Source organism: Gobio gobio (assembly GCF_949357685.1).
Source record: "Gobio gobio genome assembly, chromosome: 3".
In the NCBI taxonomy this organism is placed as follows: domain Eukaryota; kingdom Metazoa; phylum Chordata; class Actinopteri; order Cypriniformes; family Gobionidae; genus Gobio; species Gobio gobio.
Genome location: NC_137099.1, coordinates 55,442,923 through 55,462,850, shown reverse-complemented (window position 1 = coordinate 55,462,850; position 19,928 = coordinate 55,442,923). Strand labels below are relative to the sequence as shown.

General features: G+C 42.1%; 1 protein-coding gene across 5 annotated transcripts in view; it reads right to left on the bottom strand.

Annotated features, from left to right (window-relative positions):
- The window catches only part of inpp4b (inositol polyphosphate-4-phosphatase type II B), a 308,267-nt gene that overhangs the window by 219,528 nt on the left and 68,811 nt on the right, over positions 1–19,928 (bottom strand). For 2 of the 5 annotated variants that reach the window (XM_079812754.1, XM_079812753.1), the window contains exon 3: positions 711–790. In XM_079812754.1, the coding sequence (XP_079668880.1) occupies positions 711–790 (80 nt within the window). Of the gene's footprint in view, positions 1–710; positions 791–11,873; positions 12,150–19,928 lie in introns of those variants that run through there. The other 3 variants (XM_079812757.1, XM_079812758.1, XM_079812755.1) reach the window with 3 other exon arrangements.

Genomic DNA, 19,928 nt, shown 5'->3' with positions numbered 1-19,928 from the left:
CAATAGTCACACTGAGTGGGTCTTGCAGAAACAGCAGTGACTGACCTCCCTGCTTGGAGCCCTGACTTCCGTACCATCTAAGACGGTCCAGTGCGCTCAAGCAGGACGCTGGAAGGGCCAGCGCCCTGGCGTTTTGGTAGGGATCCCAATTCGTCGGTCAGTTCCGACGTACGTCGAACGTGACCGACTGAAAGGGAACGTCTCGGTTACGTATGTAACCCTCGTTCCCTGAAGGAGGGAACGGAGACGTACGTCCCGTCGCCAGGTGCTGTGCTTCCGCTAGGGGGCCGAGTCACTAGTTCGGCTCCTCAGCAGAAAAAGGCAATGATCAAGCATTCCACTTCCTTATTTATACCCGCGCTGCGGGGCGGTGCGTGGAATGCGTGGATCGCATGCCAATCTCCATTGGCTCGTTTTTAATACACTCGAAGTAGATTGGTCTCTGAGATCAGATCCCAATTCGTCGGTCAGTTCCGACGTACGTCTCCGTTCCCTCCTTCAGGGAACGAGGGTTACATACGTAACCGAGACGTTTTCTACTGGAGCCTCAGCCCTGTTTGATCAGCTGTGTGTGTCTGACATCATCTACCTCCAGAGAGTTTATCGCATGTGTACGGAACACGCCAAAGAGGAGTTTAACCATAGAACGACAGCAGAGCCTGAATGAAGTCAGCGCTGCAGAGAATGATAAAGCACACAATGCAACTCACCTCAGGCTGAGAGAAAGCTGCTGGTCTTTGGACTGGAGGAGATCGGCCACAGAGAAGCTGCTACTTCCCAAGAAGTTGCTCTAAAGAGGAAACACAGCAGAATGTGGTCATGAAATGAATGCAGATGACACCCGACCCCACAGATATCCTGTTTAACACATGTGCGGTTATACACCCATCTGGAGAGTTTCCAACTCTACATACCCTTTTCATTCATGTTTAAAGACATCACAATGTCTAAACTGTCATACAACCTTCAGTGTTATAGTTGCTTTTTTTTAGATGGATGGATGGATGGATGGATATAGAATGAAAGGGATGGATGCACATAAGATAGATAGATAGATAGATAGATAGAGAGAGAGAGAGAGAGAGAGAGAGAGAGAGAGAGAGAGAGAGAGAGAGAGAGAGAGAGAGAGAGAGAGAGAGAGAGAGAGAAGAGAGAGAGAATGAAAGTGATGAACGGATGATGGATGGATGGATAGATAGAACGATATAGAATGAAAGGGATGGATGGACAGGACGAGAGAGAGAGAGAGAGAGAGAGAGAGAGAGAGAGAGAGAGAGAGAGAGAGAGAGAGAGAGAGAGAGAGAGAGAGAGAAGAGAATGAAAGAGATTGATGGATGGATGGATGGATGGATATAGAATGAAAGGGATGTATGGAGAGAACGAGATGACAGACAGACAGACAGACAGACGGACGGACAGATGGATGGATGGAATGATATAGAATGAAAGGGATGAATGGACAGAACGAGATGACAGACAGACAGACAGACGGACAGATGGATGGATGGAATGATATAGAATGAAAGTGATGTATGGACAGAACGAGATGACAGACAGACAGACAGACAGACAGACAGACGGACAGATGGATGGATGGAATGATATAGAATGAAAGGGATGTATGGAGAGAACGAGATGACAGACAGACAGACAGACAGACAGACGGACAGATGGATGGATGGAATGATATAGAATGAAAGGGATGAATGGACAGAACGAGATGACAGACAGACAGACAGACGGACAGATGGATGGATGGAATGATATAGAATGAAAGGGATGTATGGACAGAACAAGATGACAGACAGACAGACAGACAGACAGACAGACAGACAGACAGACAGACAGACGGACGGACGGACGGACGGACGGAATGATATAGAATGAAAGGGATGTATGGACAGAACGAGATGACAGACAGACAGACAGACAGACAGACAGACAGACGGACGGACGGACGGAAGGATGGATGGAATGATATAGAATGAAAGGGATGTATGGACAGAACAAGATGACAGACAGACAGACAGACAGACGGACGGACGGACGGAAGGATGGATGGAATGATATAGAATGAAAGGGATGTATGGACAGAACGAAATGACAGTCAGACGGATGGATGGATGGAATGATATAGAATGAAAGGGATGTATGGACAGAACAAGATGACAGACAGACAGACAGACAGACAGACAGACAGACGGACGGACGGACGGAAGGATGGATGGAATGATATAGAATGAAAGGGATGTATGGACAGAACGAAATGACAGACAGACGGACAGACGGATGGATGGATGGATGGATGGAATGATATAGAATGAAAGGGATGTATGGACAGAACGAGATGATGGATGGATGGATGGATGGATGGATGGATGGATGGATGGATGGATGGATGGATGGATGGACAGACCGATATAGAATGAAAGGGATGTATGGACAGAACGAAATGATAGATGGATGGATGGATGGATGAATGGATGAATTGATGGATGGATGGATGGAATGATATAGAATGAAAGGGATGTATGGACAGAACAAAATGATAGATGGATGGATGAATCGATGGATGGATGGATGGAATGATATAGAATGAAAGGGATGTATGGACAGAATGAGATGATGGATGGATGGATGGATGGCTATAGAATGAAAGGGATGTATGGACAGAACGAGATGATAGATGGATGGATGGATGGATGGATGGATGGATGGATGGATGGATGGATGGATGGATGGATGGATGGACAGACAGACAACGATATAGAATGAAGGGTATGGATGGACAGAACAAGAGAGAGAGAGAGAGAGAGAGAGAGAGAGAATGAAAGTGATGAATGGATGATGGATGGATGGATAGATAGATTATACATTACACTGTGTTGCTAGGGAGTTGTGAGATGGTTTCTAAAGTGTGCAGTGCAGTAAGCGTTCTCCACACACAGACGGAGGCTGTGCTACAGTGAAAGCTCCAGGAGGAGTGACGCTTCATAAATGCCTGCTCTCAGAAGGACACAGCAGCTTAAGCACAACTGCTCCGTCAAGCTACATAAGGAGAAAACAGAGACATACATGTGGACCGGAAGCATCATCATCACTCTGGGTTTTTCCGCTGAGAGAGATCTGTTCATACCAAGGACTTGCAGCCCTCTACACTGCCTTAATTAGTAATTACAACACACACACACACACACAGGAATCCCTCGACATTTCTCAAAAATTAATCACCATGCAGCGTTCTTCACTGGAAATGCTCAAACAGGCCCAAACAGACTCTGATTTGCTGTAACGCTGTAAATTGATAAGAGAAACCAAATGAGAACCAAATTAAATAATAACTGATAATATTGTAGTCAGTGTATGCATCATATACAGTTGGAGCTGGAATCGTGGCACACTATACGTCACATGTGACTTGCATAAACACATTGTGGTAGACTTTCACACTTGTAGGAAAAAAGTCCTGGTCCGCTTAGCGTTCACATTGGCACTCAAGTCCTGTTTCAGAACCAAGCAAACGGTCTACGGGTCTGAACGGGTCACTCTTATTGGTAGCTGAAAGCATCATTACATTTTCTTTGTTTTGACACCCTAGTTGTTCTTCAACTCCACAAATCCACCTCACTCACTACATGGTCCTCCGGTTTGCCTTTTTAAATAAAGATTTACTCGTAACGGCACATATGTGGTGTTTACCAAGACATAAGTGTTGTCACAGATCAAGATGTGGGATAATTGGGAACGAGAGTGTGTATTCCTGAGCAGGAATTGGTTTAGCATCATCATGGCTTTAATGTGGCTAAATAAGAAGGTCACTAGCCACTCTATAGGAGGTTAAAACAGAGCGGGTAGTGATTTATTGATGTTTGACATGCTGAAAAGGTTACGGCCCAATTCACAGCACTGACAAAGACTTGAGTGAACCAGCTCAATGTGAGTCGAGATAATAACTAAACACCCTGATCTCTACAAACACCTATTGTAACATTCAGTGTACAAGCTTGTCTTGGTCTACGTCTCTTTTGAAACCTGACAAAATGGCAGTGCTCGAGGAACACAATCTCAGGCATCATTACTCCATAAAACACGCTGAACACTGTGTGAGAGAGAGATTGGCAGAATCAGCTTCAGTGAGCGAGTTAAAGTGATGCATCCGCTGAGGCTAGTTATCTTCATATAACTACGCCAATAAGTGCATAGGCAAAATCATGCTTGTAAGCACTTGCACTGACTGTAACTGTTCAAACACTGTCATTTAGATAATCTGCCTTCAGTACGACAATGAGATTTTTATTTTATTTATTTTTTTATTGAATATTGACAGAGCAACACAATGGGTCTCATTCACTTTCGTAAATATATTAAGGAAATTCTGAATAATTTGCGCATAAAACGGACTTTCCGGAAAACTGTCCTACAGATTCACAAAGGCTTCATAAACATCAGATTTGATAGTTAAGCATGTGTATGTTAATTAATCATTCATAAATAGGGTGTGTGCGCACACTCATTCACAATTAGCACAATCCCTGCCTGTGAATTACAACTGTAACCATTCCTACTGATCCGCTCTGAGCAGGATTCGAACCCTAGTCTCGGCGTGGGAGGCAGTTGCTCTAGTAAGGAGGCTAAAGATCGACGCCTCTAGTGTCAGTCACTAGTGTGTCTCTTGATATCAGGGGAGTGAGGTTTACATGCACAGCTCTTACTGGCCAACGTCCATTACATTCACCCCCCCTAAACCACACTATCATCCGGGTCATGGCACCAACTTTACCGTTCCTACTGATCCGCTCAGAGCGGGATTCAAACCCTAGTCTCCGGCGTGGGAGGTGGGTGCTCTAGTAAGGAGGCTAAAGACCGAAGCCTCTTGCATCAGTCACTAGTGCACCTCTTGAGATCAGGGGAGTGAGGTTTACATGCACAGCTCTTACTGGCCTACGTCCGTTACACTCACCCCCCCTAAACCTCATTTCCATCCGGGTCATGGCACCAACTTTACCGGTCCTACTGATCTGCTCCGAGCGGGATTCGAACCCTAGTCTACGGCGTGGGAGGTGGGTGCTCTAGTAAGGAGGCTAAAGACCGAAGTCTCTAGCATCAGTCACTAGTGTGTCTCTTGAGATCAGGGGAGTGAGGTTTACATGCACAGCTCTTACTGGCTTACGTCAGTTATATTCACCCCCCTAAACCTCACTTCCATCAGTCCTACTGAAATTTTACCTGTACTACTGATCTGCTCCGAGCGGGATTTGAACCCTGGTCTCCGGCGTGGGAGATGGGCGCTCTAGTAAGGAGGCTAAAGACTGCAGTCTCTAGCATCAGTCGCTAGTGCACCTCTTGAGATCAAGAGAGTGAGGTTTACATGCACAGCTCTTACTGGCCTACGTCCGTTACACTCACCCCCCTAAACCTCACTCCTATCCAGGTCACAGCACCAAATGTGACCGGTCCTACTGACCCGCTCTGAGCTGTGGTCTCCAGCTTGGGAGGCGGGCGCTGTAACAAGGAGGCTTAAGGCCGCAGCTCTAGCATCAGTCGCTAGATCAGGGGAGTGAGGTTTACATGCACAGCTCTTACTGGCCTACGACAGTTACACAACTACGCAAATTCCGTGTCCAGGAACGCTGTGGAATCTTCCGGACTCCCTTCTCAGGTTTGGCTCCAATATACTGCATAAATGCAAAAGAGACTAATAGGCCATATGCCTAACAATAACTATTCAATTGACGCGTGTCCACCAAAGCGTTTTTAGCCAGCTGAAAAAATGCCTGGGTCCGGTTGCATGAAAGCCCTTAAGTTAAGAAAACCCTTAGTTATAAGGTTAAGGGCACCCTTAGTGAAACATGGGTTGCAAGAAAAGGGACCACTTAAGGAACTTTAAGGCTGTCATTAAGTATTTTCCCATAATTACCCCATATTGAGAGTTCCTTTAAGTTTTGTTATGCATTGCAACAAAGTCCTTCCACTAACCATTTAGCCCTAAACAAATTAAGGGATCAAAACAAGTCCTTAAGTCATCTGCTGAACTCAAGCGCGATGGATGATTTCATGAAAATAGAAAAAGTTCTACAGATGTGCATTTTTAGCAATCAAATTAAGCCTGTTGAAAGTATGATGTGAAACATCATAAAAAAAAAAGTGCATCCGGAAAGTATTCACAGTGCTTTTTTTGTTATAGCCTTATTCCAAAATGGATTATATTCATTTTTTTTTCCCTCAATTCTAAAAACAATACCCCATAATGGCAACGTGAAAGAAGTTTGTTTGAAATCTTTGCAAATGTATTTAAAAAGAAAAAGAAAAAGAAAAAGAAAAAAAAATCACATGTACATAAGTATTCACAGCCTTTGCTGAATACTTTGTTGAAGTACCTTTGGCACCAATTACAGCCTCAAGACTTTTTTAGTATGATGCTACAAGCTTGGCACACCTATTTTTGGGCAGTTTCTCCCATTCTTTGCAGGACCTCTCAAGCTCCATCAAGTTGGATGGGGAGCGTCGGTGCACAGCCATTTTCAGATCTTTCCAGAGATTGGGTTCAGTCAGGTTCATGTCTGGGCATTCACAGAGTTGTCCCATAGCCATTCCTTTAGATATATTGGCTGTGTGCTTAGGGTCATTGTCCTGTTAGAAGATGAACCTTCACCCCAGTCTGAGGTCCAGAGCGCTCTGGAGCAGGTTTTCATCAAGGATGTCTCTGCACATTGCTGCATTCATCTTTCCCTCAATGCTGACTAGTCTCCCAGTTCATGCCGCCGAAAAACATCCCCACAGCATGATGCTGCCACCATGATATGATATTGGCCTGGTGATGAGCGGTGCCTGGTTTCCACCTGACATTCAGGCCAAAGAGTTCAATCTTTGTTTCATCAGACCAGAGAATTTTGTTTCTCATGGTCTGAGTCTCGTTCAGGTGCTTTTTGGCAAACTCCAGGCGGGCTGTCATGTGCAGTCTGGCCACTCTACCATACAGGTCTGATTGTTGGAGAGCTGCAGAGATGGTTGTTCTTCTGGAAGGTTCTCCTCTTTCCACAGAGAAACACTGGAGCTCTGTCAGCGTGACCATCGGGTTCTTGGTCACCTCCCTGACTAAAACCCTTCTCCCCGATCATTCAGTTTGGCCAGACGGCCAGCTCTAGGAAGAGTCCTGGTGGTTCCGCACTTCTTCCATTTACGGATGATGGAGGTCACTGTGCTCAATGGGACCTTCAATGCTGCAGACATTTTTCTGTACCCTTTACCCTAACCCTGCCTCGATAAAATCCTGTCTCTGAGGTCTACAGACAATTCCTTGGACTTCATGGCTTGGTTTGTGCTCTGACATGCACTGTTAACTGTGGGACCTTATATAGACAGGTGTGGGCCTTTCCAAATCATGTCCAATCAGCTGAATGCACCACAGGTGGAGTCCAATCAAGTTGCAGAAACATCTCAAGGATGATCAGTGGAAACAGGAGCACCTGAGCTCAATTTTGAGAGTCATGGCAAAGGCTGTGAATACTTTAATTTATTTTTAATACATTTGCAAAGATTTCAAACAAACTTCTTTCACGTTGTCATTATGGGGTATTGTTTGTAGAATTGAGGAAACAAATAAGGAATGTAATCTATTTTGAAATAAGGCTGTAACATAACAAAATATGGAAAAAGTGAAGCACTGTGAATACATTCCGGATGCACTGTATGTACTGTATGGCCTTAAATACATAATTATAGTGATATTTATTCTGGATATATGTGCATTAATTATATGACAACATGTTCAAATAAAGTGATTGGAAAACAATAACCTCAGCAAGCTGTTAACTACTTTCAAGCTCTTATTTTATAAGATTGTCTGTATTATTTTGCTGTAAGTATAGTATGGTTTACATCTCTACCATCAAAATGGCAGGAAACAATTGCACTTCAGGCTTTTCGTCTTACTCCATTGCTTTTTTGGTGTCTTTTTCCATGTCTTTCTACCCTATACATGTATTACTCAACATTTCCTGAAAAACTGTTGATTTTATCACCTTGAACAAAACTGAAAATCATTAACTATGCGATCAGGGATGCTTAACATGAATCAAACCAAAACTCTAAATTAGGCCGAGTGTTCATTTCATCGATATGGCCATATCTGTAACACATTGAGACAGACAGGTGTTTAAGGAAGTGCTGTGGTGGTTTTTAGTTTCCATTTAGTGTTTCTAGAGCGAATAATAAAACCCAAACTGACCTTTTACCCCAGATGGCCTTTCGCCCTGTTGTAGTTTTAACACTCTGCATGCTTTACCTTGCTTTTCTTCTATCTAACACGCTTGTATGCAGACCCAGCCGCACTTTCACGGAGTGAAACTTTGATAACAAACCACCTGCAGCATAAAGTTTTTTTTGTCGTGCTGTATTGTTTTTCTTTCTTCCTTCTTTCCGTGCTGAAGCTCGAAAGGCGACTCATAAAGGACCAGACATCACCGCAGAAATAGTCTCAGTCTCAGGATGAGTCACATGCAAGAGCGTTTTTATGTTGTGTACTTTTCCAACTGTTGGTGGAGGATTTTTATGCTTTTAAAGGGCATCCTTTGCTCTGACCTCTTCTACGCAAACACTTCCTTCCTCAGCGCTTTAACGCAATAGATCAGCTTCTCGGGTGCATTGTAAGATAACAACCACACACACACACACACATATATATATATATATATATACCCGTGAACACAAAATGCATGAGCACAAACCAACTACAGCTATTAAAGCCATTTATACTACAGACGAAACAGAATCTATGTAATACAGCACGTTAAGCAATAACTTCATCTGGACACAAACACATGCATCCCCTCAGCTTTGTAGTTTATAGCGAGATAGAGTAAGACAATCTGTTCGTCATTCATGTTCGCAGACGAAGAAAAAACCTTGATGAGCATTTCTTTCATTGAAAGAAAACAGCAGCATGATCAAGGCAGCGAAAGATGTTACGGATTAAGGTGAGTGTATGCGTTTGTCTTTGATTCGGTGTGAATGAACTGCTGCATCAGAGATGCTTTGTCACCGTCACGTCACACAGCACAGATCAGCTGCACACGACAGACAACACATGCCACAATAGACACTTATATATATGCAAGGAAGACCAAACAAATGTGCATATAGATATCGCGGTGACATCATTGCTGTTGGATAAAATTTGAACACTGAACAATCTATCAATGCAAGTCAATGGGAAATTTTCAAAATGTCAAAAGTTTACAAAAATACTTGAGAGATTACTTTTATCGACCAATTAATTGGCCAATATTGAGCCAAAATATCAGTTCTAGTGATAATTCACCATGTTAATTTACCTTCAAAAGACAAACTATTTCAGTTTGTAATATTTATATATTGCATTAATGATAAAGTGTGTGTGTCAGGCATAACATTATGACATCAGGTGATGTGAATAACACTGATGATCTCTTCAGCACAGCACTTGTTAGTGGGTGGGATATATTAGGCAGAAAGTGAACATTTTGTCCTCAAAGTTGATGTGTTAGAAGCAGGAAAAATGGGCAAGCGTAAGGATTTGAGTGAGTTTGACAAGGCCCAAATTGTGATGGCTAGACGACTGGGTCAGAGCATCTCCAAAACTGCAGCTCTTGTGGGGTGTTCCCGGTCTGCAGTGGTCAGTCTCTATCAAAAGTGCTCCAAGGAAGGAACAGTGGAGAACCGGCCACAGGCTCATGGGCGGCCAAGGCTCATTGATGCTCGTGGGGAGCGAAGGCTGGCCCGTGTGGTCCGATCAAACAGACGAGATACTGGAGCTCAGATTGCTCAAGAAGTTAATGCTGGTTCTGATAGAAAGGTGTCAGAATACACAGAGCATCTCAGTTTGTTGTGTATGGGGCGGCATAGAACACAATTTTAGGAATGTTATGTCTGATCGGTATATTTATAAATATATATATATATACACACACACACACACACGTTTGTTTTTGTGAAATGTGAGGACATTCCATAGGCGTAATGGTTTTTATACCGTACAAACCGTATTTTCTATCCCCTTACACTGCCCCTGCCCCTAAACCTACCCATCACACACACACACACACACACACACACTGCCCCTGCCCCTAAACCTAGCCCTCACAGGAGACTGTGCAGTTCACTTTCTGTGAAAAAAAAATGATTCTGTATGATTTATAAGCATTTTGAAAAGTGAGGACATGGGGAACGTCCTCATATTTCACCCTCTTTTTGTAATACCTGTGTCATACCCATGTCATTATACACATTTGTGTCCTGATATTTCACAAAAACATGCCCACACACACACACACACACACACACACACACACACACTGTTTTTATTAATGCATCATTCTTGTTTAATTTAAATAAATACTTAAAGTAAATGTGTTAAAGAATATTGCCATCACAAAATCCATATCGGTCTGAAGTTAATCCAGTTGACCGCTCATACTTAGCAAAGCCAACACTGAAATTACTGTCAAAATACAGTTTAGGGTGTGTTCACACAGTTCGGTTCTCTTGGTTCTTTTGGTCCAGACCAAAAAAAGAAAACAAAACATTTAGTCCTGGTCCGCTTAGCATTCAGATTGGCATTTTTATCACAGAACCTAAAGACACCAAACCTAAGGGCAAAGGGATACGTTCACAACCTGATTCGTTTTATGACGTATTGCCTTTGAGATGGAACGTACTGAACATCCAAAACAATGCTGTGTGCTGGACTAAATGTGCTCGATGTATGTGCGTAGCCTATGTATGATGGTATTTTGACCAGCTGAGAACTTGGCAGGAATCCCTCCGTCACACACACAAACGAAGATCTGCTGCGAGGAGACGCGGTTCTGACGTCTCTACCAAACTGTGATGGGCAACATCGCGACTATGACCAGAAAAAAACAAGTAAGCATGTCATGTCTTTGGTCTGTGTTGCGTTCATATTTCAGTTGAACCACACCAGAGTTTGTTTGGAAGTGGACCGAGAGCCATCTTTTCAGCGGTCTCGGTCCGCTTGTTTGGTGTGCACCAGGCTTCAGATGTCAGCGTTCACACTTACTCAAATGAACCGCACTAGCAGAGCAATCGCACCAGGGCTCGTTTTAATCCACCCAAACATGCCAAGTGTGAACGCACCCTTAAATAGAGAACATAAACAGTTCAAACAGAATTAAATCCAGTAGTTTAATACCAAGTGTTGAACAAACCCTCATCAGAACGTGCGAGGAAAATCAACATTGTGCTGCTTTACAAGAGCAAACAGATCCGCAAGTGAAAAAGAGAGAAAGAGAAAAGAGATAAGCAGTTTCCTGACATTCATAATGAGTTATGATCACCGGCTGCTGTCACTTTCTCTCTGTGTTGGAGGCTTAAAAACAAACTTCTTATCGTCACCGGAGGAAGTGTGCATGCAACACAAACACACACACACATAAACACACACACCTTGCTGTCTAAATGAAGACAGACTTCTGCTGTTTATATAAAACTAATTATGACTCCAGACTGACCCAACTCCCTCAAAGAAACTTTCTGCCTGTTAGGGTTCAAAAAGCATTATGCACTTTATTTGACAGCATCCCCAAAGAGAGAATTTGCCACATTTAGCTCACGCCTGAGGACAATTTTATCCCCAAACTATAACAAACACACAAGTGGCTCTTCAAAGATGACACGTCTTACACTCCAAATCCCCAAACGCAAGCCAAAGCACTTATTTCCCACACAATTCCCACACGGATCACACCAATGTGATCCCACCTGTGAGTTGGGGTTGGGTGACAAAAGCTCAGACCCCTCAAGACAATCTCATGCGCGCCCATACCTGCATAAGCACACTTAAACGCAGCGTGTTGACATCCTGAAAGCAGACTCACTTGTTAAGAGCAGCACTGGCACTGAGGTCCACAGAGGAAGTGTCCTAGCGAAGCTGTCGCGGGGCAGAACCGCCTCACAGGGCTGCTGCGCGACACCACATCTCCTCCTAATGAGCTGTGCACTGGTACATTTGCAGCCTCCTTCACGTCTATGCATACCAGCCGGAGCGAGCAAACACACACGCGCACGCACACAGAGCAGCGACACGACCCGACTGAACAACTGAATAAACCACTGCGGTTGTGAGCTGACGCCAGAAACACTGAGACAGAGAGAGAGAGAGAGAGAGAGAGAGAGAGAGAGAGAGAGAGAAAGGGGGAGGGAGTAAGACTGGGGAGGCGTGTAATACTGAGAGATTAAGGAAGGAACAGAAAGAGAGAGAGCGAGAGAGAGAGAGAGAGAGAGAGAGAGAGAGAGAGAGAGAGAGAGAGAGAGAGAGAGAGAGAGAGAGAGAGATCGACAGCCAAACTAGGTGAGTAAGAACGTGACCTCACACGGGTTGAACAGTGACAGGGGTCAGTGACTGAACAGCTACTTAAATTAACACACACAAACAAACGCTGATTGTGCGGTAACGCGTGTGTGTGAGCGACATATGGTCCATATAGTCTGATATTTGAGTGTGTTTGCTCTGCAGTCGGAGGAATTACAGTTTTACAGGCTTTACAGGCTTACAGCTAATCCACAAACACGCACATGCATCAGAGCCATGTTTTCTGAGAAAAACGAGACTGTGCCTCTTCAAAAATATATATTTTGTATGATCAAATATTTGACATTACAGCATTAAAGCAAAAGAAACATTACAGTACTTTAGATTAAATGCCATAAGAGCCATATTTTATCGGAAGTTTACAGCAGCACCGAGCTTTTTCTGCACATCTGTGGCTCTGTTTAATGCAATTTTCATTATAGTGGGGTAAGCTTCTATAGTGCTGAACGAAACTCCACCAAAAATTATATTTTCCATTATTTTCCGTTTCCATTCGCTCTTATAGCCAAATAAAAAAAAAATAACAATAGCATTACTGACTTCACAAAAGAGAAAAAATATAGAAAGATTGATTACGTTGGTCAAATTTGCAGTCACTCCCTTGGCCTTTGTATTAGAAACACTCACACACTCTGAAACAGATCGATACAGGATTCAGACAGTCTGCACCGCTGTGATTGGTCAGATGAACCGGTCTTTTGTGATTGGTCTACTCCGCTCTGATTGGTCAGATGGCCCAGTCTGTTGTAATTGGTCTGCTCTGCTCTGCTCTGATTGGTCAGATGGTCCAGTCTGTTGTAATTGGTCTGCTCTGCTCTGCTCTGATTGGTCAGATGGTCCAGTCTGTTGTGATTGGTCTACTCTGCTCTGATTGGTCAGATGGCCCAGTCTGGGCTCCAGACTAACATTTGAGAGCAGTGGCACCAGCAAGTTCTACAGATGGTGACACCAGCACCTGATTTTGGTGGAGGAAACTTTATCATAAGGTTCATTTAATCATAAAATTACTATTATTTTGCATTGTTTTGTTAATAAGTGCAGTTACTAATAATAGTACATGTTTGTTTATTGGAAATTTAACGGTGAAGCGCTGAGCTTGAAATGTTATGCAGAAAAAATGAATATTGATTAACAGCAGTAATGTGCAAAAACCTCATTTTTATAAGGAAAATTGTAATATTCCACTCTTATTAAATGTACTATTGTTCTTCTATAGTATCATACTGAACTAAAAGGAACACTCCTTACTTGTTTTCTGTGTAATCCAGAAAAGTTTTAGTTTTTCATGAGACTTTGTGATTTCCTACTTTTTTCCACATACTAAGGAGTAGAAATGTCTAATAAGTCAAATAAGTGCTCCTATGCCACCACCTACTGGTTATAGTGGGTTTTTTTTGTTTTTTTTTGCCATAAAGTGGTCAGCCTCTTTTAACTTTTAGTTTTACAAATCATCACACTAAAAATAATATTAAAATGGATGATATTTAGAGCTTTGAAGTGCTGGAAAAAGTGTGAAACACTTGAAAAGTGCTTGAATTTCATAACAATTTCACTCTCAAAAGGTTGTACGAACCCTGAGATGAATAATGTAATAAAAAAATAAATTAAAAAAACATTTGACTATATCTTCCACAATACCATGGGGTGTTGCTACATTAAATTCATAGTGAATGTTTATGATCTGTGGACTAAAACCCCTGAATGTTTCAAAATGTTTCTCCTGGTCTCCACGTCAGCTCTGTTTGATCTGATATCTGTGGTTTATAACAGACAATTCTGCACCAAACGCTTCCCACTAGGTCTCGCAGTAGCGATGTTATTAATTCTGTGGTGGATTCAGACGCTTTCTCACTGGACATCGGCCCTTGTATGAGCTTGCGCTGTAATGTCTATTATTGCTCTGAGCTGATAAACGGTCCGCGCAGAACAGCTCAAACGAGTAGCGCGGTTCCGTTCCGCTTTCGTTTCGTTTGCCGTCCGATGTTTCTCATATGTAACAGAAATGGCAGCTCTTATCAGTTTGGCACCGCGGTGGTCGCAGCAGTGCGACCTCCAACCAAATTCAGTCGCACCAGCAGGAAAAAAGGTTGCAAAATGCGACCATTTAGTCACAGTCTGGAGCCCTGGATTGGTATACTCTACTTTGATTCTTTCATTTAGGAGACAATAACTTTAACTTGTCATGCACTTTGATCTTTAAAAAACTTTGCAAACATTTTACATTCACAAACAACTATATTACACACTGCATAAAAGATAATATTCGAAAAAGCATAATTGGAGCACATTAATAACTGTGGAAACGCGCCATCACAGTCTGTGGAAAGAGTCCAAACAGAACAAAGTGATTTTCTATTTTTCTTAATATTTAAGAAATTAAGACTAATAGATTATTATTAATGTTACAGGGGCAAATGAATTGGAAAATACCAGTGTAGGGTCACATGAGAGGAGGCAGTGTCTCCACAGCGCTGTGATTGGATGATTACCCTGTCAAAGTCATTATTCAGCCCGCGAATCGGTCTAAATATAGTGAAACTGGATGTACTAATTACAGAGTAAACAACTTAACCACTCAGGCATCACCACTTTTGGTCATGTTTGAATCGTGATGACCTTGAAATGATGATCAGCTCACTTTTTTAAAGCTAAATCTGCAGCTTTTTATGACAGCTTCAGTGTTTACAGATAATTTGATGACTGGTCTGAAAAGAAGCTGTATATTAATAATATTTGAACAAAGTTAGTAGTAACAAATAAAAGCTACTAGGGGTGTGACGAGCGCTTATGCCACGAGATTGTGCAAGATTAAAGTGTGACGAGATTTCTCGTCGAGGTGAAAAGCTGTCTTGCGTCATATTGTTATGACGGAGTGTGAGGGTGAAGTTAGTATAAAATATGCCACGGCAATGATTACATTACGCCTCCACTGTCATTTTGCGTTTTATAGAAATAAAAACAATTTAATTCCAGTGGATAGCGGTCGCTTCAATTCCATCAGCTCACCCAACACGAGCTGTTTAAGTCGACCATAGTGTGCAGCACTGCCACTGATCACGTGACGAGAAGACTGACAGGACGGTGGCAGCGGATTCGTTGCGCAACAGAAGCGTCAGACAAATGTCTGATCAAATTTGCAAATCAGCCCCACTGCTCCCTATTCACAGAGTTTGAAAGATCGTGAAATTGAAAGTGAAAGTAAACCAGAGCGCACATTCAATCGCGATTTCAATACATTACCGCTGTTTGAAAGCGGCTCCCTGAGGCAGGCATATCTCCCAATATGAAAACTATCATAGGCTGGGCTGTGTAGTTGTAACCATCTCTTAGCTCTGCATCATGCTTCTCTATTTGCACTTTGAATATTGAGATAGTACTTTGATTATGGTTGCATTTATTGTTTGCGCTTATTATCTATGATCAATTTGTGGAAAGGAGTTCAGTTAAAAGGTCAAAAGTTGTAGAAGTTATCAATCATGTGCAGTTCTGAAGAGACAATCATACAGGAGAGAAGCCAGTTAGTTGAGTTTGTGGCAAAACCTTTTACAGTGCTTGAGTAGTTGTCTTTTACTGCATATGATAAGTCATACTCAGAAAGCAGAACTGAAATGACATTCATTACAAGTTGACGAGTTAAAACATTTCAAAACGCACCTGCAGACTATTTTTCTAGTCATGTATTTCATCATTGAGGATTTCTTAAAAATTCTGTGTAAAAATCTTGTCTCGTCTCGTTCTCATGAACCCAATCTCGTGTCTCGTCTTGCGAGTTAAGTGTCTCGTCACACCCCTAAAAGCTACACAAAACATGGTTTAAACTAGAGATGTTCCGATACCCTTTTTCCCTTCCCAATACCGATATCGGCCGATACCGAGTACTGATCCGATATCTGGGTGTGTATCTGTATATACAGCTGTATAAACTACTAGCCCTGTAAGAATTGCTAGAATTATTTGATGGTGTGCTTCAGACTTATCCCTTAATAAAACATGAACACATACATACAGTGAACTACTGTATTTATTACAGTATTTTTATGATCTGATATGCATTTTTCTTAAGCGAAAAAGAACTTCAAATGCAGCCACAAATCTAACACCGCAAACTGAAAAAGGTATTTTAGTTTTACAATATAACTGTATAAAAAAACAGTACAACAAATAAATGTAGGAATATAAAAAAATTATGTATTAATCAAAAAATAATCTCTTTACAACCTACTAGGCATAATTATTATTATTAGTAGAGACGTGTTATTATTACATAGAGACGTAGCTAAATCTACGATCTACAACAGTAGCCTAATATATTCTGAAAATGTCTTCACGACGTTAAACCGAACTTTTATTTTGATGGGTTGCCGTGAACACGTTTGAGTGTCTGTGTTCAATGACACAGTAAATTCTCACGAAGTGACGGTTTATGCGTTCGTGTCCTCATTTAGTGACCATAAATTGTAAAAACGCATGTAGAGGTAGAGAAACTGGGGGAGGACAAAGCCGGCGAGCGAGTGTCACGCGTGGGCGCCCGCCATCCACACAGAGACGAAATACTGCTAAACAGCAGACATACTTCCAACGCTTTTTCATTTCTTCTTCGCTGCTCTAAACAGTGGTTGCTTGTGGCAACACAGCACAACTTCCTGAGCTCTGAGCAGCGAAGTATAACCGTGCAGTGGTTAGGAAAAGCTAGCAGTCATAATAACTAGGTCTTGTTTAAGAAAATGGTATCGGATCGGTACATGGGTTCAAGTACTCGCCGATACCGATGCCAGCATTTGTTGTGGTATCGGTGATATTTCCCGAATTGGAACAACTCTAGTTTAAACTGCAAAATTGCAGTTATTTTTGATGCACTGTCAAAACAAAACTGACGAGAATTCGCAGACTCAGTCTTCAGAAATAATACACACACCCTTCAGTGCCGCCTACATCTTCACACTGAGGTTTCACGCCAACATTAGCTTGGTTTACTGTACATGAACTTGCTGAAATGGTCCGTTTCATCTGCAGCAGCGTCTGTCACGAAAACAGAAAATCCATCGACTATCAATGCAATTCAAAAATAGAAATGTATTAATTAGGATTAAGTTAAAGCTGCTGTCCGTAACTTTGTTTGTGTTCAAGATTTACAAAAATTATATAATGAGAATGTACAACATGAATCCATTTTCCAAACCGTGTTTTTGTCTTACCCTGAATCATTATGGTACACTTATAATAAGTGTTTATATCGGGACTATTTCAGACCGGTCTGGTAGGAAGCGCTGCGGAGGAGCACAGTTTCTGTGTGACTCGCCATAGACATGCAAAGCTGCAATGTTCTGTCAGGGTTCTGTCACTTCTGTCTAGTTTATTCATGGTTTTGTGACAGAGCCCTGACACGCCTGTATTTCTTGTCTTGTGTGAGCGCGCAGCTTTGAGCATCCTCGAGCTGCGTGCTCTTCTGGCCTTGTGTTTTGTGTGCGGGCGTGGTGTTCGGATCCCAGCACTTCGGTCTAGTTTGGGTTTCAGTTTTGTGTTGGGATTCGGACATTCATGCTCCGCGTGTTTGTTTTGTCACTCTGTCTTGTCACGTGAGCGTGTGCTCTTCTGTCTGTGTAGCACACGGTTCATGTTTACATCGGCCGTGTGCTTTCATGTTATGTTTTGTCTTATGTTGTGTAGCACGTGGTTGGTGTTTTTCACTGGCTACGTGCTACGTCATGTTGTCATGTTTTGTGTGAACATGCAGCTGATGAGTCCTGATGTCATGTTTGGTGTGAGCACATGTATTGTTAAGTGTTTCTTTGTGCCATGTGCTCGTGTCCATTGTCTAACCCCGCCCACCTTGTTTCCTGATTATTGGTTCATTTGCCCCACCTGTCTTCCCTCGTTACCCTCCTTTGTTTGTTCCCTATTTAATCTCCTTGTGTTTGCAGTCCAGTGCGGAATCGTCGTCGTCTTTACCTCAAGTCAAAGTCAAAGTCAAAGTCAAAGTCAAAGTCAAGTCAAGTCAAGTCAAGTCAAGTGTCAAGTCAAGGTCAAGGTCAGGTCAGGTCAGGTCAGGTCAGGTCAAGTCAGGTCAGGTCAAGTCAAGTCAAGTCAAGTCAAGTCAACCCCCTCGGGGTAGTTTTGGTTTGTCTTGTTTTTTGTTATTATCATTAAAAGCCCATTATCCTCTGCATCCTTGAGTCCTCACTCCTTTCCCTACAACAACCCTGACATGTTCTTCCGCAAGACGCATGCAGTTCTGTTTATTAACAAAAAGTTACGGACTGCAGCTTTAAGAAAATGTCTTTTTTGTTATTTATTTTTTATTCCATTTAAAAAAGCATTTGCCAATTGCTCTTCTATATCGATTGTTTATCTAATAGGAGTTTAAAAAACTCCACTGGACATGGAAGATTGACATTCACAACTGCAGGTAAAAGCAAAATAAACTGTGATTGGCCACTACATATGTCAATCAAACATTCTCCTCTAGTCTAAGTAGGCGGGTCTTAACCAATATAAGCTGCTTATTCAGTACCGATCAGAAGTCTGGCGGGGTAAAGCTGTTACATAACCTCTCACACTACTGGAAATGCATGACGACAAATTTACATCACATTATTAATTAATAACGTCTTCATTTCTGCGCTCGGCAGTCGCTTCAACACACCTGACCTCTGAGAGAGTGAACATAGATATCTGGGTTACATTTTATTTCGATGGTCCGCTTTAGATATTCTACTAACTATAAGTAACTTTGAGACTACATCGCATTATTCTACCGTAACACCTAATACTCTAATGAGAGTTATGTGGTTGCTAATAGTTAGAGTGACCATTGAAATAAAGTGTAACCGATATTTTAAGGAACACTCCACTTTTTTTGAAAATAGGCTCATTTTCCAACTCCCCTAGAGTTAAACAGTTGAGTTTTACCGTTTTCGAATCCATTCAGCCAAACTCCAGGTCTGGCGGTAGCACTTTTAGCATAGCTTAGCATAGATCATTGAATCTGATTAGACCGTTAGCATCTCGCTCCAAAAAATGACCAAAGATTTGCGATATTTCCTATTTAAAACTTTACTCTTCTGTAGTTAAATCGTGTGTACTAAGACCGACGGAAAATTAATAGCTGTGGAAAAAATATAGAAACTATATTTTGATCATTTTTGAGCAAGATGCTAACGGTCTAATCAGATTCAATGATCTATGCTAAGCTATGCTAAAAGTGCTACCGGAGATTGGCTGAATGGATTCGAAAACGGTAAAACTCAACTGTTTAACTCTAGGGGAGCTGGAAAATGAGCCTATTTTCAAAAAAAGTGGTGTGTTCACTAGGCCCAGAATTGCTTTTTATTTTACTGTAAACAACCTTTAAAATGAAAGTAACGCCTAAAACACACACACACACACACATAATTACAAAACACAGGCCGTATTACACTGATAAAGAATCACTGAGTTCAAAGAGCACACTTCAGATGCTGTAGGAATTTACACATACACATCTGTTCACTACCAACATATCCTGAGATGAAAAGGAGCGACTGAGACTGAACTTCCCTTCATGACCTGATGTTATTCCTTC